Source organism: Papio anubis, chromosome 10 (genome assembly GCF_008728515.1).
Source record: "Papio anubis isolate 15944 chromosome 10, Panubis1.0, whole genome shotgun sequence".
In the NCBI taxonomy this organism is placed as follows: domain Eukaryota; kingdom Metazoa; phylum Chordata; class Mammalia; order Primates; family Cercopithecidae; genus Papio; species Papio anubis.
The window spans coordinates 2634256-2658788 of record NC_044985.1 but is presented as its reverse complement, the minus strand read 5'-3'; the positions used below and the strand labels follow the sequence as shown (position 1 = coordinate 2658788).

The 24533-nt window shown below is 62.0% G+C and overlaps 3 protein-coding genes across 10 annotated transcripts in view; 2 read left to right on the top strand and 1 right to left on the bottom strand.

The window, feature by feature from the left end:
- MYO7B (myosin VIIB) overlaps positions 1–6130 on the top strand; it is a 101626-nt gene extending 95496 nt beyond the window's left edge. For 2 of the 4 annotated variants that reach the window (XM_031651157.1, XM_031651158.1), the window contains 10 exons: positions 70–225; positions 1083–1188; positions 1993–2106; positions 2417–2504; positions 2951–3057; positions 3551–3736; positions 4045–4161; positions 4382–4465; positions 4631–4750; positions 5154–5549. In XM_031651157.1, coding sequence (XP_031507017.1) covers positions 70–225; positions 1083–1188; positions 1993–2106; positions 2417–2504; positions 2951–3057; positions 3551–3736; positions 4045–4161; positions 4382–4465; positions 4631–4750; positions 5154–5255 — 1180 coding nt within the window. In that variant the 3' untranslated portion in view covers positions 5256–5549. Of the gene's footprint in view, positions 1–69; positions 226–1082; positions 1189–1992; positions 2107–2416; positions 2505–2950; positions 3058–3550; positions 3776–4044; positions 4162–4381; positions 4466–4630; positions 4751–5153 lie in introns of those variants that run through there. The other 2 variants (XR_004176442.1, XM_031651159.1) reach the window with 2 other exon arrangements.
- Positions 6131–6228: 98 nt separating this feature from the next.
- The window catches only part of LIMS2 (LIM zinc finger domain containing 2), a 43087-nt gene continuing 24782 nt past the window's right edge, over positions 6229–24533 (bottom strand). For 3 of the 5 annotated variants that reach the window (XM_003909263.3, XM_009185121.4, XM_003909262.4), the window contains exons 3-10: positions 22723–22789; positions 22313–22433; positions 10629–10778; positions 9758–9908; positions 8599–8691; positions 7965–8013; positions 7765–7840; positions 6229–7180 (exon numbers count right to left, since the gene is read on the bottom strand). In XM_003909263.3, coding sequence (XP_003909312.1) covers positions 7033–7180; positions 7765–7840; positions 7965–8013; positions 8599–8691; positions 9758–9908; positions 10629–10778; positions 22313–22433; positions 22723–22789 — 855 coding nt within the window. In that variant the 3' untranslated portion in view covers positions 6229–7032. Of the gene's footprint in view, positions 7181–7764; positions 7841–7964; positions 8014–8598; positions 8692–9757; positions 9909–10628; positions 10779–19750; positions 20551–22312; positions 22434–22722; positions 22790–23158; positions 23243–24533 lie in introns of those variants that run through there. The other 2 variants (XM_009185116.4, XM_009185122.4) reach the window with 2 other exon arrangements.
- GPR17 (G protein-coupled receptor 17) lies at positions 13700–20410 on the top strand. The gene is made up of 2 exons (XM_021923460.2): positions 13700–13927; positions 18482–20410. The coding sequence occupies exon 2, from the start codon at positions 18514–18516 to the stop codon at positions 19531–19533; it is 1020 nt and encodes a 339-aa protein (XP_021779152.1). The 5' UTR covers positions 13700–13927; positions 18482–18513; the 3' UTR covers positions 19534–20410.

Genomic DNA, 24533 nt, shown 5'->3' with positions numbered 1-24533 from the left:
TCCCCAAGGTGCCTGCCTGGCCTGGGCCCCCTGAGGAGCCCTTCCCCACTGACAAACGCCATCTTCCAGGCACAGCGAGGAGCGGGGCTGGCAGCTGCTGTGGCTCTGCACTGGTCTCTTTCCGCCCAGCAAGGGGCTCCTGCCCCATGCCCAAAAGTTCATCGACACCCGGAGGGGGAAGCTGCTGGCCCCCGACTGCGGCCGCCGCATCCAGAGGGTCCTCAGGTGAGCCGAGTGCCTCCAGCCCCCAGCGTTGACCCTGGGCCCACAGCCCTGCGATGCTGTGGGGTGTGGCCAGCCCTCCAGGAGCTCACGGTCCCGGGAGGACTCTCCAGAAGCCAGCGTCAGCTTGGGAGGCAGGATTGGGCCCCGAGCTGCCAGAGAAGAGGGTGGAGGGTGAGGCCCAGGAGGGTGGAGAGAAGGCTCAGTCATAGCCACCAGCTCCCCTGCCCCACCACTGCCCGGCGGTGGCACAGAGGCACTGCCTGGGGGATAGAGGGGGACCTGGATGCCCCAGCCCAGGCCCTCAAGGCTGAGGTTAGAGGCCTGTCCTTCCAAGTCCATGCAGCCTCCCTCATCCGCCCACAGCTGGGAAGCTCTTCCTTGGCCGTCTTTGCTCTCCCCCACCGCTCCTGCTTCCTCTGCGTAGCCTCCTGTGGCCATGAGGAGGGCAGGTTGACTGTGGGAGTGGCTGATTTCAGTGGCAGCCATGGCCACAGAGGGAGGCGGGCGCCCCATAGAGGCCCTGCCAGAGTCCCTGGCCCCTGCCCGATGCCCCTATTGTGTGAGAACAAGAACACGGCCAGCCTCACCCACTGGCGCCTCCCCAGGAGCCCCTGGCCTGGCCCTTCCCATGTGTGGCCCAGGCTTTCGGGCACAGCTGCAGCATCGCTGCCTCTGAGGCTGCGTGTGAGCCAGGGGCAGCCCCTGGGATGTGCGAGGGGCTGGAACCACCCTGGTGATGGTCACTGGGGTTATTTTTCTTTTGTTTCTGGCACATGGTTTAGGGCCCGCGTTGGGGTTGGGGCATGGGTGAGGATGAGGGTGGGGGTGGCATCTGCAGCACGCGCTGTGCCCCTCAGGACAGGGCCCCGGAAGCAGCCCCCGCACCAGGTGGAGGTGGAGGCCGCGGAGCAGAACATCTCCCGCATCTGCCACAAGGTCTACCTCCCCAATGACACCAGCGAGGTGAGGCCCTGCTCTGGCCTGCACGGCAGATCTCAGGCCTCCAAAAGCCATGGGGCACCCTCCCTCCTGGCCCAGCCTGCTCCTTGGGAACCCCGGAGAGCCTTTTCTAGGGCTGTCCTATCCTCACCGGTCTCCTGCCCCCTCCCCGTGGGACGCAGGCCCCGCCTGCCCTTTGGAAGTCAGGCCAGTCCCAAGGTATGAGTTGGGGGATCCAGGCCCAGGACACGGGGGAGAGGACAGAGGGGTGGGCAGCAAGGGTGAGTCCCAGGACCTGAGGGCTCCTAGGGGCTTCTGACCAGCTGGGGTGTGGGAGAGCAGGTATCCCCACTGTGTGTGCCTTGTGCACAGAGCCTGCCATGGCTGCTGGGGGAAAAAGGGGACAGGGGACAGGTGGGAGACCACCAGGACCCAGCCGTGACACAGAGGCCTTCACCAGGGGCAGCAAAGACAAGCGGGCTGAGGCCAAGGTGGGGAGTGTCGCCTCACGCCCTCTCCAACAGCAGGGTGGTCTTTTTGGTCTTGGGGACATTCGGGTCCCAGTAACAGGAAGTTCCCACAGTCTGGCTATGGGCTCTGAAGGCGAGTCAGAAGGCCAGGCCTCCAGGGCCCCAGGGCAACGAACGCTGGGACTAAACAACGTGAGCCTCTGGCCAGGGTTCTGGAAGGGAGGCCTGTTCTGCTCAGGGCAGACCACATCCAAGCCAGGTTTCATGAAGGAGCAAAGGTCCAGGCTAGGAAGGCTCATCCTGGGCTGTTCTGGCCCCTCGCCAGGCCCCGGGCCTCACCAGCCGCCTCTCTGTCCAGATGCTGGAGGTGGTTGCCAACACACGGGTGCGGGATGTGTGTGACAGCATTGCCACCAGGCTGCAGCTGGCCTCCTGGGAGGGCTGCAGTCTCTTCATCAAGATTGCAGACAAGGTGAGCTGCGCTGGGGCTGGGCAGATGGTGGGCGGGCGGGCAGTGAGCGGGATCCTAGGTGCTGCCTGGTGGGGGCCTCGGCCTGCCAGGGGCACCCATGCTGGACCAGGCTGCACAGCCAGGGCTGCCGGGACAGAGGTAGGTGGGGTCCCGGAGCAGAGCCAGCTCCACACGCCGAAAGCCCACGCACAGCCGACTCCAGCGCAGCACCCAGGCCGTAGGCGGCCAGTGGACCAGAGCCCGGCAGGGCCCTCTCAGGAGGACAGTCCTCTGGCAGCCCCCCACCGTCCCTGCACCTTCCCCTCCCCAGGTCATCAGCCAGAAGGAGGGAGACTTCTTCTTCGATTCCCTGAGGCAGGTGTCTGACTGGGTGAAGAAGAACAAGCCCCAGAAAGAAGGTGAGGAGGCCTCTGTGGAGCTGGGCGAGGGTGTGGCTGGGTGGGGTGAGGGGGCACCGTCGGCCTCCGTGTGGCCCGTGCCCATTCATCCATCCATTCCTTCCTGTGTGTCCCTGGGTTGTGGGGACAACCAGGCCCTGGGGCCTGGTGGTGAGGGCCTCCCAGCTCAGGCAGGAACCGGTGGCTGCACCACGGGGTGATGAAGGATGCCCCAGGGCTGAGGGGCATGACCCCCATGGGCTGGGGGTGGGAGTCCAGGAACATTCCTGGAGAAGGCAGCCTCCACACTCATCTTGAAGGCTGAGGAAAACGTGGGGGACTGGGGAGGAAGAAGGGTGGAGGCTTTCCAGGCAGGGAGGTGGCAGGCGCAGTGTGGGGGTGCCAGGGGGTCAGGGCTGGTGCACCTGCTGGGCCAGGCTTGGTGCCCACTGCTGGCCCTCGCCCAGGGGCCCCCGTGACGCTCCCCTACCAGGTGTACTTCATGCGGAAACTGTGGCTCAACGTCACCCCGGGGAAGGATGTGAATTCGGACACCATACTCCATTACCACCAGGTACTGGGCAGGCTGCCCTGGTGGCCACCGGGGCCACCCCCATCCTCCCACACCTGTTCTGAGGCTGTAGAAGCCAGCAGGCCAGGGCAGGACCAGCCTCAGCCCTGGGTACCAGCCCATGTGGTGGGCAGACCAAGCCCCTGAGGGCTCTGGAACCAGGAGCAGAGGGCAACAGTGTTTGGGGACAGTGACTGCACTGGCACCTGCAGTATGACTTGGGGAGGGTGGGACAGAGGGTCCTGTGGCCCATGGAACAGTGGCCATGGCCTGCAGGGCCAACCACATGGGTGGAGCAAGTCCATCACCTCCACGCAGATGTCAGGGGGCCTGCCCTGACTCAGGGTCATTCCCCTGGCCTGACACTCTACCCTGCTCAGTCCGTCCTGGATGGAGTGGGCTAAGCCCCAGGTCCCCACCATCTGAGCGGGAAAGAGGTTGGGGGCATGTGGGTCGCGGCTGGAGACCCAGCATGCCCAGTGTGTCCACCACCCAGGAGCTGCCCAAGTACCTGCGCGGGTTCCACAAGTGTTCGCGGGAGGACGCCATCCACCTGGCAGGCCTCATCTACAAGGCCCAGTTCAACAACGACCGGTCCCAGCTGGCTAGTGTCCCCAAGATCCTGAGGGAACTGGTGCCCAAGGACCTCACACGCCTGATGTCCTCGGAGGAGTGGAAAAAGGTCCCTCACGGGGCTGGGGAAGGGTTCCTGGGCTGCTGCTCCTCCCTGATCCTGCCCCAGTGCCACGCCCTGCCTGGGCTCCAAGACCACATGGGTACACACAGGTGGTGTGGAGGGTGGGCTGGCTCTGCACACACCACGCCTTCCAACGCTGTCCCCGCCGCCACCGAGACTGTCCCGCGCTGCGTCCCTCCCCTCCCCTCCCCACCCCACCCCACTGTACTGGCCTGGGGTAGGCAGGTGCTGCCCCCACCAGGGCTTTGCGGGGCCTCGGCACCCAGGCCCTTACTGGCCCTCCTGTTCCCCAGAGCATCCTTCTGGCCTATGACAAGCACAAGGACAAGACAGTGGAGGAGGCCAAGGTGGCCTTCCTGAAGTGGATCTGCCGCTGGCCCACCTTCGGGTCTGCCTTCTTCGAGGTGAAGGTAGGCCTTGCCCCACGCCCAGGCCTCCTGCCCAGGCAGGCTCTGCTCAGCTCTGCCCCGGCAGGCCCAGCATCAACCAGCACACATCTTGGGTGGGACTGGCCACGAGGCTGGAGGGTGTGGGCGTGTGTGTGTATGTGCACGTGGCCTAGGTGAGCTCCTGGGAGGTGCAGCCTGGCCTCCTGGGCTGGACTATGACCGCTGTGTCCCTCCCTCCCAGCAAACCTCGGAGCCCTCCTACCCGGACATCATCCTCATCGCCATCAACCGACATGGGGTTCTGCTCATCCACCCCAAGACCAAGGTAGCTGCCGGGCCTCCGGAGGGGCTGGGGGCCACCAAGTCCAGGGACCCGTGCAGGTGGGGCTGCAGTCACCTCTGCGGTGTGTCGTGCCTCTCTCCTGTCCCCTAACACACACAGCCCACGGGCTCTGGAGGCACCCTGCCCACCCACCCTCTCTGCCCCCAGGACCTGCTCACCACCTATCCCTTCACCAAGATCTCCAGCTGGAGCAGCGGCAGCACCTACTTCCACATGGTGCTGGGGAACCTGGGCCGTGGCAGCCGCCTGCTGTGCGAGACCTCCCTGGTGAGCGCCGGTCCCTTCTCCCAGCCAGGATGCACAGGATGGAGCGGCTGGAGACTGGGTTCCCCACCCTCACCCCTTTCAAGTGGCTCATTAAGAGGGCTTAGTCACAGGGCCCAGGCGGGGCCAGCAGACCTGGAGGGGGACTGGGTGCATCCCCAGGACCAGCAGCCAAGATGGCAAGGCCAGGCAGGAGCCCCTGCACCCTTGGCCCGTTCTGAGGCGGGAGGGAGACCTAGCCCCAGCAGGGCAGGCAGAAATGACGGTGCCAACGGCAGGAGCCCACCTGCCCTTTCTCCATGCCCTGCACCGCTGGGTGCTGAGGAAGAGAAGGTGGTCCCTGAGTCCAGGACCCCCACCTGCCCTCTGCACCCACAACCTCTGACCCACCCTGTCCCCTGTCTAGGGCTACAAGATGGACGACCTGCTGACCTCATATGTGCAGCAGCTCCTGAGTGCCATGAACAAGCAGTGGGGCTCCAAGGCCCCAGCTCTGGCCAGTGCCTAGCAGCGGATGCTGGCGTGTCTGCTCAGGCACCCTGTCAACCTCCAGCCTGGCAGCACCTTCCCAGGCCCTCTCAGCCCAGGGCCTGTCCTCGGCAGGCAGCCTTCCATGCTGCCCCCCATACGAGCCCACTCAGCCCCGCAGGTGGCCCCCTCTGTACTGGGCGCTGCATATGGAGGTGAGAAGACCCAGCGTGGGTCGGGAGTCTCGGACCCCCAGGCTGTTGGTGGATGGCTGAGAGGACCCCCCCGCAACCCCAGTCCACCAGAATGTTCAGTAAAAACCCCTGGGGCAGGAGAAGCGAGTGTGTCTGAGGGGGCAGGGTGTGGCACGAGGTGGACATGGGGCCTGGGAGGCTCTGGCCCGCAGAGAGCCGCAGGGAAAGCAAAATGTCTTGCGACTTTCCCAGGGAACTGAGAGGGCAGCTGCATTCTCCAGGAATGACTTCATCCCTCCCTCTTTCTGCTTCCTTCCTCCCCCTCCCTTCCTTCCTGTTTCTCAGACTGGGGAGGGGCACTCATGGGAGAGTCCTCCTCCCAGGCCCCTCCTCACACCTTCTGTCGTCCCCACCCGCCACCCGCGGCACCCAGGAGGCCGGGGTGGAGGTGCGGCTCTCTGGCTGCTGGCTTCATGCTGAGGCCAGCTTGTGCCCAGACAGTGGCCAGAGCTGGATATAGCACCTTGGAGGCCTGGATTCCCCCCACTCCCTGGCATGTCCTGTCCCTTCCCACCCCTCCTCTGCCCACTGGGACAGCTTAATGTGGACCTGGCCACCCAGGCTTGTGAGGTCCTGGCAGGGCTAGTTTTCAACCCCTTATGGCAGCCTGGCCTGGGATAGAGGCTAGGGCCCCTTGAATTCGTGCCTGTCTGTCTGCTGTCTGTCCCTCTGTTCAACTGCCCCAGCAGCAGTGTGTTCACAGCCGCTGCCATCCCCTCCACTCCCAACCCCTGCCACAAACCACGCAGGCTGCTGTGGTCGTGTGAACAAGCCTTCATTGTGCAAGCGTGAGCCCAGCACCAGGTCTGCGCCGGCCGCAGAGGAAGCGTCCTTCCTGGCGGTGCTAACAAGCCACCTGCGACCCCACCGCCTCCTGGACCCCGGCCCAACCCAAAGGCTCAACACAAGCCCCAAGCTGGGTGCGGGGGTGGCCAAGGTGGGACTCCAGGAAGGCCCTCCGAGGGATGGAGGTGGGTCCTGTCCCTCCAGGGAGCTTGTGGGTGTGGACAGCAGGACTTGCTGGCTCAGTGTGGGCACAGGGACACTGTGCCACTGGTTGAATGAGTGGAGAGGGATTGCAGGTGGCTCCTAGAGGCCTCCATCTGCCTGGCCCTGGCCCTGTGGCTCCAGCAGGCTGCCCTGGCTGTGGGTGGCCCAGGAGCCACATGCACTTAGTGGGGCTGCTCTGGGGCAGGGGCTGTCACAGGACAGCACGAGCCACCTGGGGAGGGCCAGCCTGGGCCACGCAGGGAACTGTGGTGCAATTTGCTCCTGTCCCTGGAGGTCTGTGGGCGGAAGCTGTGGGCACAGGTGGCCGTGGCTGTCAGACGTGGGGTCACAGGCTCCCACTCCCTAGCTCCTGCCTCACAGAGGGAAGCCACAGCCAAGGAGAAGAGAGACATGGGGAAGGCAGAGATGAGGGAACAGGAAGGGAGGAGGCAATGAGGAAGAAGGGGAGGGTAAGGTGCGGAAGGCGCAGGTGGACCGGGCCGGGGGAGCTGAGCATGGACAGCGGGAGGGGAGAAGGCGGAGGGGCCGAGACGCGGCCGTGCAGGGGGGCCTTCAGGCAGAGTTGAGGTCCGCGGCCTTGGGCTGGGCTTTGCGGGAGGTCAGCTCCGACAGCTTCTTCAGCCGCTTCTTCAGCTCCAGCGGGAACTTCTCATAGCACCTCTTACACACGGGCTTCATGTCGAACTCCACAAACTTGTTCCTGGGGAGGAAGCAGAGCTGTCAGCAGAGCCCCACGCCCACCCCTTTAAACCCAGACAGGTGACCATGGAGTGGGCCTCCCCACACCAGCCTCTCCCAGCCAGCAGGCCAGGCCCTAGGGTGACCTGACTAGAGAGCATAGGGATGAGAAGGGCCTTGAGGCTGCCCTTCCCTCCCAGAGGCTTCTCTCAGGTTCGGACACCCCAGAACCCTCTATGCCTCCCCACGGCCCTTGGAAACCTGGACGCCATTTCTCCGCTCCCAGCTCCAGCCATCCCACACCCCTTGAGGCTTCCTGGATGAGCAGCTGACACTGCTGCTTTTGCATATGCTGTTCCCTGGGCTGGAACGCCCGTCCCTCCCCAGAGTCCAGGGTTCTGGCAGGTGTGTTGGAGGCACGAGTGTTCCTCCTCCTCTCACTGTGCCCTGGGGTCCCTGGACCTGCCCCCATCTCACTGGGCAGTATGGGGCCGGGATGCCCCTTGTCCCCACCATATCCCCAGGCCAGACCCAGCTGGTGTGCAGGAGGGCTGCTAAGAGGAGCCCCCTCCACCCTGAGCCCCATCCCACGATCACAGGACTCACTTCAGGGTGAGCTTGCTGTTGCAGGTGGAGCAGGAGAAGCAACTCACACACCAGGCCTTGTTGAGGGCCGACACTACTGTAAGGGAAGCATGTGACTCAGCAGGGCTGGCTAGGCTGCCACAGGCGCAGCTGGGCTCACAGCTGCAGCACCCAGGCCCCAGGAGAGCAGGTGGGGTGGGGGAGGGAACACAGGGCCTCACCATCGCCTTCAATCACATGGCTGCAGTTGTAGCAGACGTCCCCGAAGAGCTGTGGGCCGAGCAGGCTGTCAGAGCGGCTGCAGGCAGTCACACCCTAGCCCAGGGCCATCATGCAGTCGGCCTGGCCCTCCAACACGGCCCCTCTCAGGCATCTCCCAGGCCCTGCTTCCCAGGGCTCAGCTGCGAGACTGGGTTGAGGGCACTGCAACCCATTAGAACCACCCGCCGCCCCGGGAAGGACAACCAGCTGGGACATTGCTCCCCAGAAGGCCCCTTTCCTCTGGCTGCTGCTGTCCTGCAAGGAGGTGGGCCCAGGTGGTGACCACGTCCCATCAGCCCCCCCACCGCCGCCTTCTGTACCAGAGCAAGGGAGGGAGGGGGTTGCTGGCACTGTCAGCCCCGTGTGCCCAGGACCTCACACCAGCCCCAGAACATTCTTCAGAGGAAGACACTGAGGCTGAGAGAGCTGCTTGGGTCTCGAGACCCCAGGCCAGGAACCAGGACTGAGGGTGCAGGCCTGGGCTCAACACCTGGCAGAGCTCCTGAGGGGGTGCCCACAGCCTCCCCTGCTCACGGCAGCTCTCCTGGCCACCCCTCCAGATCTGCGTCCCTGAGGGCTCTGTGCCGGGCTCACCTGGTTGTAGTGAGTCTCACAGTAGGCCAGGCCCTTCTTCTCATAGTGCCGGTGCCCCAGAAATGGCTTCTCACACTTGGCGCAGACGAAGTGCTGCGAGGACAGAGGGCGGGCCGGACAGCATCAGGGCTAGAGTGGTGACCCCAAGGGACAGTGGTGACCCGGGGACGACAGTGACCCCAGGAGCCAGTGGCGACTCCAGGGGACAGCAGTGACAGAAGGGGACAGGAAGCAGAGTCTGGGCAGGTGGAGGCCCTTCAGGATTCACACTGGACAGAGAGGGCTGACACCTCTGTGAATGCCCTGGGGTCAGCAGACCCCACCCCTCCTCTAAGACACCGATGGGAACCTTGCCAGTCACCATCCCCTCCCAGTCTGGCCTCCCCCAGGAGGAGGTCAGAGGGCAGCCTCAGCCCCAGGAGTCAGGTGCCAGCTCCGTGCTGTGGCATGGTGGGCCCTCGCTGGCAGAGGCGGCCCAGCCTGTCCACGTGGGGCCTCTGCAGGCACCCCCTGCAAGCCTGGGGTCACTGAGCAGCGCCTTGCATTCCCCCAGCGATCTGCATGTGAGGATGAGGGCTGGGGGCTGGGGGCTGGAGGCTGCATCAGGGCAGGACAGCATGGCCTCCCACCCCAGCTGCCACCCAACACAGCTTCTGGACACAGCGCTGGCCAGGTCATCAGGGAAGGTGGTGGGCTCACCGATCCCAGTGTACCCATGAGAACATGAGAGCCCACCACCCAGCGGGGGCACTCCAGGTGACCCAGTGCTCACACCTGAGGAACTCTTCAACTCCGTGTTTGCACAGGGCTGGCCACATAGTGGGTTCTGTCAACCACAACCCCCAGGGCACCCCGGGCAAACTGCCCCCAAGGTTTTCTCCTGACCTTGGAGTCTCTTAGAATGCCAGCAGGGGGAAGAGGAGAGGTGGGCACAGCTACCTAACCATGCGTGTGCACTCGGGTCTCCTGGCTCCCGTGGGCAGGCTGGTGTCCCCGGCTGAGCACAGGGAGGGGCAGTGCCCCAGAGGAAGGGCCTCGCCGGGAGCCAGCCACGCAGCCTGGGCTGGGAGTGTGGAGGGGCTTCAGGGCTCTGCTCTCACCGTGACCCTGAGCTGGGGCACCCCCAACCTGAGGCCACATGCCCGCCAGCCTGGCTCACCTCCACGTGCCACTGCTTGCCCAGCGCGTTGACCACTCGGCCCTCGATGGGCCGGCGGCAGGCACCGCAGATGGGGACGCCCATCTTGTCATGGCAGGGCAGGCAGTAGAGCTCGCCCTTCAGCTCACGGGCCTCAGCCGTCAGCTCCTTCCTGGAAGACAGCGTGCAGCCCCCAGGTGCCGTCCATGCCCTTCTGCAGGGTCATGCCAGCAGCGCCGCCACCCCGGGGCGCGGCTCCCCGAGGGGCCCATTCTGTGCCTGCAGAGCGGAGGCGGCAGCTGCCTCTGATCTCCGGGCTCTGTGCAGACTTCCTGTGCCCCAGACAGGCCCTGGAGCGCATACTTCCCGCACAGCCCAGAAGAGTGGCCCGTGTTCCGCACCCAGGCCTCTGAGAGGCAGGTCTGTTCTCGGGCCCCCTCCTCCTCCAAACCAGACTGGGTGTCTGGACAGGCACGGAGAGGACTGGAGTGGACGGTGGGGGTGGGTGAGGACAGGGGCGGAGGGGCTGCCTGTGCAACTCCTGTCTCTAACACCAGCGCCAAGCCCACTCCCGGTCTCTTGCCCGCCCCCCTAGCCCTCAGGTCCCTTCTGCTGCTCCCCCTCAACTCTCGCCTGCAGTCTAGAGCCAGCCCACCTGCCTCCCGAGTCTCAAGGGCCCCCCGAACAGAGCCCTGGAGAGAGAAGCTTCCTGCCATGGCCGCTTCCCGGCCCCTGGTCCACTTCTGCCCTGCGGCCCCCCTCCCGGGACCCCTCTCTCTGCCCACCCTGCTCACCTCTCCCGCCTCAACACTTCCCCAGGTGGAGGCCCCACCGCCCTGGGCCCGCCCTGGCTCCCCGCCGCCCGCACTGCAGGGCCGGGCCGTGCACCTACCCACAGTGGGTGCAGTTGAAGTGGTCAGGGTGGTAGGCGTCGCTCCTGAACATGAGGGGCTGCTCGTCGATGACCAGGTGGCACCGCTGGCAGATGTACTTGCCCAGGCCCTTGGCCTTCTCACGGTTGTGGCAAGGCCGGCAGAGATGCCTGCGGGAGGCAGGGGCATTAGGGGCAGACCCCCCACTCCCACACACAGCCCGGCCACCTCCAGGAGAAGAGAGCCCAGACCCCCTGCCACTTCGCTGAGCAGCTGGGGGCTTCAAAGGGGCTCAGCCCAGGGTACAGAAAAGCAGGCTGCCCAGTCACAAGGCCACAAGAGTGTCCTGGAAATGCAACCCTGGCTCAGCAGAGAAGACGCCAGGATGCTCAAGTTCACTGCCTCTGGATCATATTTTTCCTCTTTCTGCTTTCTCTAAGCCTAGGGCATGCTGCGGAATACAGTACACACTTAATTGATATCTGCTGAAAACACTGGTTTATTTTCCCAATGTATTTAACACACACGAGTTATAGTGAGTGTCACTGTGCCCAGCAGAGTGGCCAGTGAGTGTCCTGGGAGGCCCACTCACCCCCTTCCTTCGGGGTTTGCCGGATGAAGAAGGGCCCAAACACGTACAGGCGATTTCTGTCTCCAAAGACAAGCACAGCTATATCAGACGGAGGTCCCCAAACCCAGGAACTGTCATTACAGAGTCTTTTTGTGAAGGCCTCAGAATAATTTCTGATGCTGCTTGCTGTGTTGGACAACAGCTGTGTTCTCAACGAAGAGACAAATCAGCATGGTTTCTGTTTCCTTGGACCTCAAAGGTGGCAGGAAGCTAGATTCAGAGTCCCCAATCCAACACCCCTGGCCCCCATTCCCACCTGCCACCGAATCTCTCTCTGGCGCTCCTGCTGCATCCAGGCCTCCCTCCCCAGGCTCCCCAGCCGCAGGGGCCCTCTCCACCCCTCACCAGCCTCCACGGCTGCCGACGCCGTGTTGGCCCCTCTGACAGGCTGGTCAGGGAGGATACTGAAGAGATCCAATCTCAGACCCAAGATCCCTACCCAGGTTATGGTGGGCAGACCCCAGATGCCAGGGCCGCCCATTCAGCATCCCTCCCTGAACCCCAGGACCTGCTACTGCTGGGTCTGGACTCCATCCTGCACAGGTACTGTGCTCCATCTGCCCTGGGGTGTCTCCTCATCAGCTGTGTGCAGGGCAAGGGGCTCAAGCAAAGACCCAGCCTCCACTTGCTAAGCTGCTGACTGGCTCTCTGTGCCTCCCTGAGACCCCGTGTGCCCAGCAGGGGGCGGCGGCTCAGGGTCAGGCGATGGAATGCCTGGGTGAATGAATGATTGTGCAAGAGAGGAGGGAGCCACGGTGGGCATCATCTCCCCTTCACACTGGCCAGGGCCCTGGCTCTTACGCCCCAGGAATGGGAAGCGGTTGTGGCCTGTGGCTTCAGTCTTCATCACCACAATCCCTGAAGCCCACCCTTGCCCAGACACCTGTGCCCCAGCCCCAACCCCAGGCCACCTCCTCAGCAGGTCTGGGGCTGAGCTGCCCCACCTGGCGCCTGTGGCGGCCAGTCCATGCCCCCTGCAGTGCCTCTGTCCCAGACTCGGCCCCATGACGACACTCCACATGCTGGTGACTCCTCCAGAGCATCAGGACCACACTCAACCCGCGAGGAATTACTTCTGTTTCAAAGATACAGAAATCAGCTCAACGCCTGAAAACTCCATCGCCACAGTCAATGCCCTTGAAGCCATCGATAGTGATCACCCCCATAACAGAAGCTCTGTGAGCCCAGAAATGCCCTGCTCGGGGTGGTTAGCTTCAAGCCACCACCTTTCCAACCAGCCTGGGCCAATTCTTCCAGACGGCCGCCTGCAGGCACAACAGGAAAGGGACGTGTGCACTGGCTCAGACACTGCAACCTGCGCACTGGCTCAGACACCTCGCACCCGGCTGGCTCTCAGGCCAGACAGACTGGGAAGCCCATCTCTCTCGTAGGAAGTCCAGATGGGAAACAGCTTCTCGACAGACCACATCACAGCACCAGATCTAACGGTGACCTTCAGAATTATTTTTCAGATTGAATTAGGATCGAATCTAAGAATTCTAAATTCAAAATGCAGCAGAAAAACAACACACACACACGAAGCCTAAGTTCTGGAGGGACACGCCCTTGGGTTCAAATCCTGGCTCTGTCGCTTCCTACTGTTGGCTGATGGGTGAGTTTCTTCATGTGCCTGAGCCTCAGTTTCCTTGTCTGTGAAATGAGGCAATAATCCCAGCTGCACGGGGTGACGCGAAGAGACAAATTTAAGATACGGCCCCCGAAATGCTAGCCACATACATACAGTTTTCAATGTTTAAACAACAAAATGTAAAGTCTTTTGAAACCAGGAAAGGCGATTTGGCTTCCCATGTTGCTGGATGTATCATTTTTAGAAAGACAGAGAGAAACGAACTTTGTTCACTCAGTCTCAGAGGCGGCCGCCAGCAGCACTCAAAGGCACCCCAGCCCAGAGCCACGCCAGGGAGGAGCCCTGGGGCCAGCGGTCGGATTCACGGGCTCCCGTGCCGAAGGGGAGCTGCACCGGCGGGCACCCGGCCTCTGAGCTGAGCCGCATCCCCACGGGCAGGACAGCGCCCCATTATGAGGCCCCTGCAGCTGTGCCTCGCTCCAGATAAAGGCCATGATTTATTCGGTATGCCCAAATGGGGCCTCATTATACGGGGCAGGACACAAGGACCCTACAGCAAGTGTCCTCAAAGAATCGCCTCTCACTCAGTGAGCAATCCTCCTCGGACTCCCACCCTCCGATCACAGGCCCCCTCCGCTGTCTGCGGGCGCAGGCCTGAGAGCGCCGCCTGTTGCCATGGCAGCCGGCCCCTCCCTGCCCCCCATCAGTAGGAAATCATCCCCTTCTGAAACGTCCTGTTGTGTCCCTCAGCTCCAGCCTAAGCCCCCCAGCCAGCCCCCGCCTGCTCTGAGTCTCTGAGACAGTCACACACTCAGCCTCTGTGGCCGAGCTGGGGGCGGGGGGCACGGGCTAGGGACACACTAGAATATTCACGCTCTGGTGGCAGCAGCCGCAGCCAGAGGAGCGGCCGCCACACAAGGGACCCCTCAGGAATGAAGCAGCCTTTCAGGGCCAGAGGGGCTGTGGTCTCCCTTCTTCTCCTTAAATAGCCAGCGTTCCACCCACAGCGGCACGGAGCCCTCTGCCACCGACAGCCACGGGCGGAGATCACCTGCTGCCCCACAGACCCCTGCCCCTTCCTCCTGGACCAGCGGCTAGAGGTAAGGGGCAGGCCGGGTGCGGCGGGCAGGGAGCCCAGGGCTAAGCAGAGGAAATACTCAGTGGGGAACCCTGCCCAGGGAGACGGGCAGCAGCCGGTCTCGTGCCATGTCTTTGGTGATGGTCTGACCTGTGCATTGAAGGCTGACCCGTCTGAATTCACAGCAGCCCACAAAGCGGTGTTTTGTCCCGCTGATGGGGGCTTGCAGAGGGGAAGTGGCTTGCCCGCAGTCCAGGCTGCAATGGCAGCACCCCTGCCCCTAACCATGAGACAGCCTTGACCCATACAGGAGCCAGATGCCTGGGAGAGGGTTCAGGCCAGGGTTGGACTGGCGCTAGTGCAAAGGCAACTGCCACCACCTGGCCATGGCTGCTGCTACCACAGGCCCTCCCTGAGGCCACGCGTGCACACCCGCCACCTCCACAGAGGCCTGAGACCTGTCCTAGACGCTCAGCTCACCCACAGCCATGGGACCCAACACTGCCCAGGCCCCGGCCCGTTCCACGCCCCTTCCTCTTCGGAACACCCGCTCAGTGGCCATCTGAGCAGTGAGCCGTGAGGAACCAGTGAGTCTAGGCTGAAGTTCGTTTCTAAAGGGCAATGGAGAGTGAAGCGGGGCCCATCTCAGACCAAACTGCAGCAACCAGTATCAGAACTCCTCAAACGAGGGACAGAAAGGGAGGAGAAACCTCAGCAAACCTGAAACGAACCAGGAAGCGGTTTAAGATGGAGTGAGTCTCAGTCCCAGAGAGAGCGAGGTGCACGCCCTTCGGCCGGGGCAGGAAGCGGAGGGCAGTGCCCAGGCTGAGACTCCCGGGCTGGAGGCAGGAGGCACCACAGGCCCACCTAGTGCCATGAGATATGCTACCCCTGCTGTCACTCAGGGCCCCAAGCCCAGTAACATTCTGCTGTCACTGTCTTGAAACTTCCTTTTTGAGCAAGGGGCTGCACATTCTCATTCCACACGCGGGCCCCTAAAATTAGGGAGTGGTCCCAGGGCTGGGAGGAGGTGCTGAGCCTGGGAGACAACTCCATGGCAAGCTCTGAGACTGAGTCACACTCCTGCCCTGGCCGAGGCGCCCTGGCAGTCTCCAGAGGCAAGGCAGTCCCCTGGGGGACCAGGGTTTCCCTGGTCTCACTTCCAGCTCCAGGGCCAATGTCCCCTGGTCAAGTGACCTAGGGCAAGTTAGCAGACACTCAGCCTTGATTCCCTAATCTGTAAAATGGGGCTAAAACTGGTTTGAGCCAGCATAGGCAGGCCCCCACCATGCCAGGCAGAGTGGTCAGTCGTACCTATGAGCTGTTCTCTCCTGGGGCCAGGTGATGCCTGCACAGTGGGGCACAGTACAGGCCCAAGGGACAGTCTAGGGTGGAGGGCACCCACCTTGGCCCCTTCCCACCCCCAGGTTCTAACAAGGGCCCCTCACTCACTGAGCCCCCTCTCCTCTTCCAGTCTCCAGGGCCTCCCCGCACACACCTTGCTCCTCTCCTGCCAACCTGAAAACAGCACACCTGTGTGCCCTTCCCATCTACCATGGGCTGTCCTCTCTGCCTGCCCATGCACCTGCCCTGGAGCCCTGTTCCTCCAGTTTCTGGGTCCTCACCCCCAGCACGTGCAACATGACACCCTCAAAGTCACAGCCCCCCCGCCCCCGCCATCCCACCGGCACCTGCTCCCTGTCCTCCCCTGCCTCACAGGCCCTGTCAAGGGCTGTGTCCCTCCCTCCTTTTACCTCTCCTCCACAGCCCCCTTCAGAGCCCTCAGCCCTTCCCCAGGGCTCCAGCCAAGCCTGTCTCCCTCTCCCGAGGATCACTCACCCCGCCTTCGGCCCTCAGCTCTCCGCCCGCACCGCACTGTGGTTTTAGCAGTTCTAGGGAAAGTGCCAGCCGAGACCATCCAGCCCAGGTCAGAGGACTGTGGAACCTGGATTCCTGGGGAATGGGGTCCCCGTGAGGAACTCCACATGGGACTAAGAACAGACCCTGCTCCTGGAAGTGGCAGGAAACCATCTCTGGTGTTAGAACTTCAGGCATCTTCAAACACTCTGAAGCCGGGGCAATCTTTTCAGGTAGGGGAACCTGCCTAGAGAAATAGCTAAAAGGTAATATTATTAGGCAGTTGCCCTCCCCTTTGCTTGAGGACATTGATGGCCAGGTGCTTGGGCCAGCCCTCACCCTCCATGTGAGGGCCACAGCAGCTGGCCGCTCGCTCTCCTGAGGAAGGGTACGGCCTGCCCTTCCCTAGGGCTAGGGCCACCACCGTGCCTGCTTCTCCTCTATGTGAGGATGGCTCCAGCCTCCTCCTCGAGCGGCTGCTGTGCCCGTGAACAGTCACCATGCCCTCTCTGCCCCATGCCACCAGCATCCTGAGACAGCCCGATGGAGTCAATAAGAGGAGAGGGGCTGGGCGCAGTGACTCATGCCTGTAATCTGAACACTTTGGGAGGCCAAGGAGGGAGGATCACTGGAGCCCAGGAGTTTGAGACCAGCCTGGGCAACATGGCAAAACCCCATTTCTACCAAAAAATACAAAAATTAGCCGGGCGTGGTGGTGTGTGCCTGTAGTTCCAGCTACTCAGGAGGCTGAGGTGGGAGGATCACTTGAGCCCTGGAGGTTGAGGCTGCAGTGAGTTGACTGCACCACTGCACTCCAGCCTGGGTGACAGAGCGAGACCCTGAAAAAAAAAAAAAAAAAAAAAAAAGAAAGAAGAAAAGGAAGGAAGGAAGGAAACAAGGAAGGAAGGAAGGAAGGAGGGAGGGAGGGAGGGAGGGAGGGAAGGAGGGAGGGAAGGAAGGAGGGAAGGAAGGAGGGAGAGAAGGAAGGAAGGAAGGAGGGAAGGAAGGAAGGAGGGAAGGAGGGAGGGAAGGAGGGAGGGAAGGAAGGAGGGAGGGAAGGAAGGAAGGAAGGAGGGAGGGAAGGAAGGAAGGAGGGAAGGAAGGAAGGGAGGAAGGGAAGGGAGGAAGGGAGGAAGGGAAGGGAGGAAGGGAGGAAGGGAGGGAAGGAAGGAAGGAAGGAGGGAGGCAGAGAAGGAAACAGGCAGGGAGAAATGTGCAGAGTGAATTTGCTGCAGGTAGGTCTCCGGCTGCTTGGTGCAGAGCCAGGCTCACCCAGGATAAGGACCCTGCCAGGCCTGTGGCTCGTGCCTCCTCCCCTCCTGCTGCCATCCTGCAATGGGCACAGACAGGATGCCAGCTTCTCTTCTGTAAACCCCTCTCCAGCCTCTGCTTCAGCCTGGCTGTGCAGGGTGGGGACTGTGGGTACTGGGAAGCCGGGTGCCCAGAGGAATCCCAGAAGCTGTGCCATCCTCAGCACCACCTGGCCAAAGCCCGCTGGTGACCCCAATTCAAAGGCAGGCCAGGCCCGCTGTCCTGCCCTGGATCTGGGCTGCTCTGGCCCCACCGCCTGCCCACACCCCCACTCGCAGGCCTAGGTTGGAGAGGCAGGGTGTTTGGGACCCTCACTCTCCTTCCTGAATCTTCTGAGTTGACTAAAAGCAAAACAGGAGTGGGTTTCTCTGTCTGCGGGGGGTGGGGAGCACCCTATCCAGACTCAGGGTTCACCAGATGGACATGACTTGTTACCTAGGCCTGTCACGGGGCTCTGCACTTGGCCTTCGAACGTGGGCAAGCCAGGGGGCCTCCAGGCCTCTCTGGGGCTGCAGATCTGACCTGGACAGCCTTGCCCAGTGTCTCTGACTCGGGGTAAAATGGGTCTTCCCCTCCTGGAGGAGATGCTGCCCCCTGGTGGTGCATCTACTCTGGGAGGGAAAATACTCCCAGCTGGCCTGATGCCCAGGCACAGGCTTCTCCTAAACACAGGTCTCCCCACCTGTCAGGATGTCCAAACGGAGTTGGTGGGCTGGCTCCAGACAGCCCCCAAGAGAGACGCTGAAACTCTCAGGCGGGTAAAAAGAGCAGACCTCTGACCTCCCAGGGCACAGTCCTTGCTGCCATCCTGGGGCATGCTCCTGCGAGTCAGGTGCCGGGGAAGCCATGGTCAGCGGCCAGCAGGGGAAGCAGAAAGCAGAGACACCCCGGCCAGTGCACCTGTGGGCAGGCGGGTCAGGGAGGGTCCAGGCACTCAGGATGAGCAGAACCCACCTGCCAAGGCTGGGGCTGAGGAGGAGCTAGAATCGCAGAGACACACTGCCCCCACCCCTCACCACCCCTGTCACTCAGACATCACACTTCAGGGGCAGAACAGAAAACCCAGAGCCTCACCCAGGCAGGGCTCACATCCCATTCCCCGTCCTGGTGCTGACCCCGTCCTCCCAGCTCTGAGGAGCCTCAGATCTCCCGGGTGGCAGGGGTGCAGCTGCATAGTGGCGAAATTCCAAGCCCTGGTTCTGCGTTTGCCTTGTGCTGAAGTTCAGAATGCCTCTGACGCTCACGCACCCCAAATGGACAAGGAGGTCCCCTCAGCAGCCCCGTGGGCAGTGCTGAGCTTGGAAGTGGGAGGTTCTGAAGGCATCGGAGGCCTGACTTCTGGACTTCGGAGAGCGTGAAGCTGCCCGGGTCGCAAGCTCATTGTGAACTGTTCGCTTGTTCCCTCCAGGCTCATACCCGGGCTCTGACTCCAGCCAAAGCATGAATGGCCTTGAAGTGGCCCCCCCAGGTCTGATCACCAACTTCTCCCTGGCCACGGCAGAGCAATGTGGCCAGGAGACGCCACTGGAGAACATGCTGTTCGCCTCCTTCTACCTCCTGGATTTTATCCTGGCTTTCGTTGGCAATACCCTGGCTCTGTGGCTTTTCATCCGAGACCACAAGTCCGGGACCCCGGCCAACGTGTTCCTGATGCATCTGGCCGTGGCCGACTTGTCGTGCGTGCTGGTCCTGCCCACCCGCCTGGTCTACCACTTCTCTGGGAACCACTGGCCGTTTGGAGAAATCGCGTGCCGTCTCACCGGCTTCCTCTTCTACCTCAACATGTACGCCAGCATCTACTTCCTCACCTGCATCAGCGCCGACCGCTTCCTGGCCATCGTGCACCCGGTCAAGTCCCTCAAGCTCCGCAGGCCCCTCTACGCACACCTGGCCTGTGCCTTCCTGTGGGTGGTGGTGGCCGTGGCCATGGCCCCGCTGCTGGTGAGCCAGCAGACCGTGCAGACCAACCACACGGTGGTGTGCCTGCAGCTGTACCGGGAGAAGGCCTCCCACCACGCCCTGGTGTCCCTGGCCGTGGCCTTCACCTTCCCGTTCGTCACCACGGTCACCTGCTACCTGCTGATCATCCGCAGCCTGCGGCAGGGCCTGCGTGTGGAGAAGCGCCTCAAGAGCAAGGCGGTGCGCATGATCGCCATCGTGCTGGCCATCTTCCTGGTCTGCTTCGTGCCCTACCACGTCAACCGCTCCGTCTATGTGCTGCACTACCGCAGCGGTGGGACCTCCTGTGCCACCCAGCGCGTCCTGGCCCTGGGAAACCGCATCACCTCCTGCCTCACCAGCCTCAACGGGGCGCTCGACCCCATCATGTATTTCTTTGTGGCTGAGAAGTTCCGCCACGCCCTGTGCAACTTGCTCTGTGGCAAAAGGCTCAAGGGCCCGCCCCCCAGCTTCGAAGGTAAAACTAACGAAAGCTCGCTGAGTGCCAAGTCAGAGTTGTGAGCGGGGGGCGCCGTCCAGGCCGAGCGCAGACTGTTTAGGACTCAGCAGACTCAGCAAGAGGCATCTGCCGTTTCCCCAGCCACCTCCCCAGCAGGCAACCTGAAATCTCAGCAGATGCCCACCGTTTCTCTAGACCGCCTCGTCTCAACCCCTGAAAAGGGAGAACTGACGAAGGGGATCCATCGGCCACCCCTCTGCAGGGGCTTGTGATGCTTACAAAGGCTCCTAGACACTCAACGACTTCATCCGTGGCAGGGAGAGAAGAGGCCGGAAGAACAACCCCTGAACAATGGACGCCTTTCTTTCCCACTAGGCTCCCAGCCTCCTTCCTGCTACAGAATCGCTCAGCAACCAGGCTCTGCAGAAAGACCCGGAAGGCAGGCTGCAAACGACCCAGAAGAGGGACCTGGGAGTCCTGGCGGGGGCGGGGAGGGAGTCTCAATATTCCTTTGCAGTGCAAGGTACCCTGAGTCCCCTCTGTGATGCCTCTGCCAGACACACACTGCCTGAGTTGAAAGGACACAGGCCACACATTTCAGGCTGGTTGCCAGGGGACCTCAACACTCTCGGCCTGCGGGGACTGAGCACAGCTCTGGATTCTGGATCTCTCCTGCTGTAACCCCACGCACAGGCCTGCAACCCCCAGAGCTCTTTGGCAGGCTCCCGGGCCTCCCAGTCCCGGACAAGCATGTCCTGTGTAGTCATGGGAGCTCAGGTCAGGCCAGGGCTGCGCTGCGCACCTGCCTCCCACTGACCCAGACCCACTTCCTCCAGAGGGGTCTCTCTCTGCCTGAGCTATTTCCCTTGCTCGCGTGCAGGTATTTCCCTAACATGTCCTTTGTATTTGTACAGACCATAAACACAACTGTAGCTTTAAGACTACACAGGTTATTGTGTTTGGTCAACATGAAGCGTTTCCCAGAACTTCTCTCTTTGACCCAGGAATGGCGAAGTGGTGGCACAGCGGCAGAGGCAGCCTCGTGGGCTCTTGCTGGGGCTCTGGCAGCTCACAGCACATCTGCCCAGATTCTGAGGTTTGCACTGTGGGGCTGGGAGGGCCAAGCAGGGGCCCTCATTCCTCACCCTAGCTGCCGCCCTGCCCCGTCCTTACAGCAATATGCTTCTGTAGCACATCTGACTTTCCAAAACACTTCCAGCATCTTTCAGATTTCCCCAAGCAGCCCTTGGGGCAGTGGTCCTGTGCAAACCTTGCCTCAGGAAGGAGACTGGGCTCACTCCACACACCGTCGGCGACATTGCTGGTCAGCATAAGCCCCTGGTGCTGTCCCTTGGCCCCTGCACTGCACCGTCTGCCCCCTCAGCCCTTCATTTAGACAACCTGCTCAATGCCAGGCACCGCCCAGCTCCAAGGACAGTGGGCTGGACACCAGGCACCAGGCCATGTGCCTCTCTCGTGGGCAGCTCATGGACAAGAGCTTGGTAGTGTCGGGGAAGCATCTCGGAGGAGCTGCGGGAGGGAGCAGAGTGCCCGGACAGAGGGGGTGTGGCGGGGAGGCATGGCTGGGGCCTCTGGAGGGCGGCACTGCCTCTCACTGACACGGGGCACATGCAGAGGCAGCCTTGGTGGTTGGTGGAGGAGAATCCCAAACTGCTTGTGCCCCATTGCGTTTGGGATGCCTGGTGGACACCAAGTGAAGGTGGCATGTGGGCAGCTGAAGACAGCGAGAGAGAGGCCCGAAATGGAGCCCAGAATTGTCCAGACACACGTGCTATTTAGGGCTCTAGGATTCTGTCTGCAAGGGCAGCCATGAGGGCTGGGCACGGAGTCCCAGACGACCCCCATGGAGAGACCGGGAGGAAGGTGGCTCAGAGGAGGGAGTGAGCAGGTGCCACTGTGGGGGCGGGCAGAACCACAGGAACTCAGGGTCCCGGGTGACAGAAGGGGGGCGTTTCTGCACCTCAGCAGCTGTGGTGAGAGCTGCTGAGGGGTCAAGAGGAGGTGTGGGTCCCTGGGCAGATAAGGCCAGGGTAGCACACAGGAGGGGAGGCAGGCGTGCTGGGAGAGGCCGGGGGCAGATGAGGCCGGGGTAGCACACAGGAGGGGAGGCAGGCGTGCTGGGAGAGGCCGGGGGCAGATGAGACCAGGGTAGCACACAGGAGGGGAGGCAGGTGTGCTGGGAGAGGCCGGGAAGGAAGGCCAGCCAGTGTTTTTAACCCAGCTCCCCAGCCCGGTCCTTCAGAAAGGACAAGAGAGTGGCGTGGAGAAGGGAGCTCTGGAGAAACTGTGGGAACGAACAGGGCTCAGACAGCGGCGGGGCTGCACGGGATCCCAGAGCTAGGGCCAGGGGAGGTGGGAGACAAGGCTGCCTGCTATAGGGACAGTGCTCAGGGAGGGGGAACGAGAGACGAAGGCTTCACAGGAGGTGGGAACTTCTGGAGTACCCATGAGGTCTGTGGCCCTGAATTTAAGAGTAAATGTGGGCGTTTCCCTCCGGCCACACTGAGCTACACAGGTACAGGCAGGGGAAGGTGGATAGGTGGGGTCAGCAGGCGTGGTGGCCGGGGGGGTGGGGGACTGTGGGGGTTTCTCATGGCTCCCGAGAGGCTGCCACATGCATGCCAAGCATGGGGCCCCGCAAACTGGGAGCTGGACCATCTGCCCCGAGGTGAACCGGAGGGAGGGCAGCCACGTCAGTGCAGGCTGCGGCAGCGGGACCCTGCTGGGCCCTCAGCAAGTGGGTAGCACACGGGAGGGGTGGGCAGGTGTGCTGGGCAGGGCTGTGGCCCAGTCCTCTCTGGCCCGATGTGGCCACCTCACCTGCCGGCATTCTTCACGAAGCCCAGGTCAGCCAGCTCCACATCGCACAGCTCGCAGCGGAAGCAGCCCGGGTGCCAGTTGTTGTTCATGGCCTTGATGACGCGGCCAATGATGAACTCGCCTGGAAAAGGACAGGTCCCTGCTGGCCAGGGGGCGCGTGCCCATCCCCTCTTCGGACCCTCCAAAGCCCCGTCCACCTAACACTCCACCTGCTCTCTGCCTGGCCCGTGGGCTCCCTCGTGAGATGGTGGTGCCTATAGGGGGCCTGGGGGCTGCCGCTCAGAGAGGCAAGGTGGGCAGTTAGGGAAGAGCTAGGCCAGTTCTGTGTGCCCCTTTGGGCCCCCGCCCCCCCACCCCGCCTGCTGCCCACTTCCCAGGCAGCCCAGGATGTGCACTGTCACCAGCCTTACCGCAGGATCCGCAGCACGGAGCAAACAGCATTTGGAAGTCGTGTTCACAGTACTTCCGGCCTTCAAACTGCAAAGGGGTCGCAGAGAGAGGACAAGCACTATCATCCCCACCAGCCGCCCAGGCCCTTGTCGGGTCAGGACCTGACAGCAGGGGATGAGGCACTGAGACAGGCACATGTCGGGCTGAGGCTGGAGCAGCAGGTCCCAGGCCTGGCCAGCAGAGGACATTGGCCCTTTTGGGATGGTGGGGTGCAAAGGGAGGGGCCCCTGTGGAAGCTGGAAAGGTCGGCAAGGCCACCTGTCAAAGGGCCGCTGGTGTCTACTGAGGATCTGGACCCTGTTGGTTCAGAGAACAGGCTGGGGGCGAGGGGGTTTTATGCCAGGAGGGATGAGATCCAGTTTGAAGTGTAGTGCCACTTGGCCCTATTTCCTATACCTTCTTTGTGGGAGTAGTCCAGCTTCCCCAGAGGCCACGAAGACCCAGGGACAGGAGACAGAAGGAAGGGAAGGCAAGAAGGACCTGGGCACGGGGGAGTGGGGAGAGGTCAGGGCTGCGGCCAGCAGGAGCCGGCGTGCACACCCTCCAGGCGGCAGCTGCCAGCAAGGGCCCCTGTGCTGGCCACAAGTGGGGCCAAAGCCTGCCTCTGCTTTCCTCTCTTTTGACAATTGTATTTTCTATTTTTTAATTTGGTTTTTCCCTGTTCTCTAAAATGAGTGTCTTACTAGACTGAACTGGATATAGCCCTACCCAGGGACCTGTAGAGGCAGGAAGGGCTTAAACTCTTTCAGCAACGAAAATCATCTGGGCACCTACTGTGTGACAGGCTTTGTTCTGGGCACATGGCCACCCTCCCAGAGTTTTGCCCACCCCCCTGCTGCCTCTACACTTAGCCAGCATTTCTCAGGAGGCTGAAGGCACCATGAGGAACAAACAGCAGCTCCTGCTCTGCCAGGCGGACCACACGCCCCACATCCATCCACCAGCCAATCCCATCAGCTCTACCTCGAAACAGAGCCAGCATCTGAACCCTGGCCACCACCGCCACCACAACCACCAGTGGTGTGCCGGTAAATGTTGAACAGCCAGCTCTCTGGGGCACAGAGGCAGGCCCTGCTGTGGGGCGTTTGCCAATGTCCACGGTGTGAATATTCCCGTCATGGCCAACTTCCGGTTGCCGACAGGACATCGATGTGGACTTGAGCGGGGGTGTGCATGGCCACACCAGCACAATGAATGGAAATAACCCCGGCAGCATAGACAATAGTAAAGTGGAACAAAATAATTAGCAAGTGGTACGCTTTGAGTATTTGTTACCTCTGTTTTTAATAAAATTGTATCCCATTGTATGTTTATGTAATTTAATTTTTAAACAAAAACTTTGTTGCATAACCAGTTTGCAAGACTGTTGATGATTTAACAACTGCTCTCATGAGCTGGTGAAGGCCCCTTCACTTTCATCTGGGTGACTGTACTAATTCAGCTCCTGGTCCCGCCAGCTTCCCAGCCCAGCCTCTGTTCCGGCCCCACCTTACACACTCTCCTCAGCGGCCAGAAGCCTCCTTTTTTTTTTTCTTTTTTTTTTTTTAGATGGAGTCTTGCTCTGTCCCCCAGGCTGGAGTGCAATGGCGCGATCTCGGCTCACTGCAACGTCCGCCTCCCAGGTTCAAGTGATTCTCCTGCCTCAGCCTCCTGAGTAGCTGGGATTACAGGCACCTGCCACTACGCCAGGCTAATTTTTTGTATTTTTAGTACAGACAGGGTTTCACCATGTTGGCCAGGCTGGTCTTGAACTCCTGACCTCAGGTGATTC

Bases quoted from the DNA above. Each gene is read 5' to 3' on its own strand.
- GPR17 (XM_021923460.2), top strand. From the start codon at position 18,514: ATGAATGGCCTTGAAGTGGCCCCCCCAGGTCTGATCACCAACTTCTCC.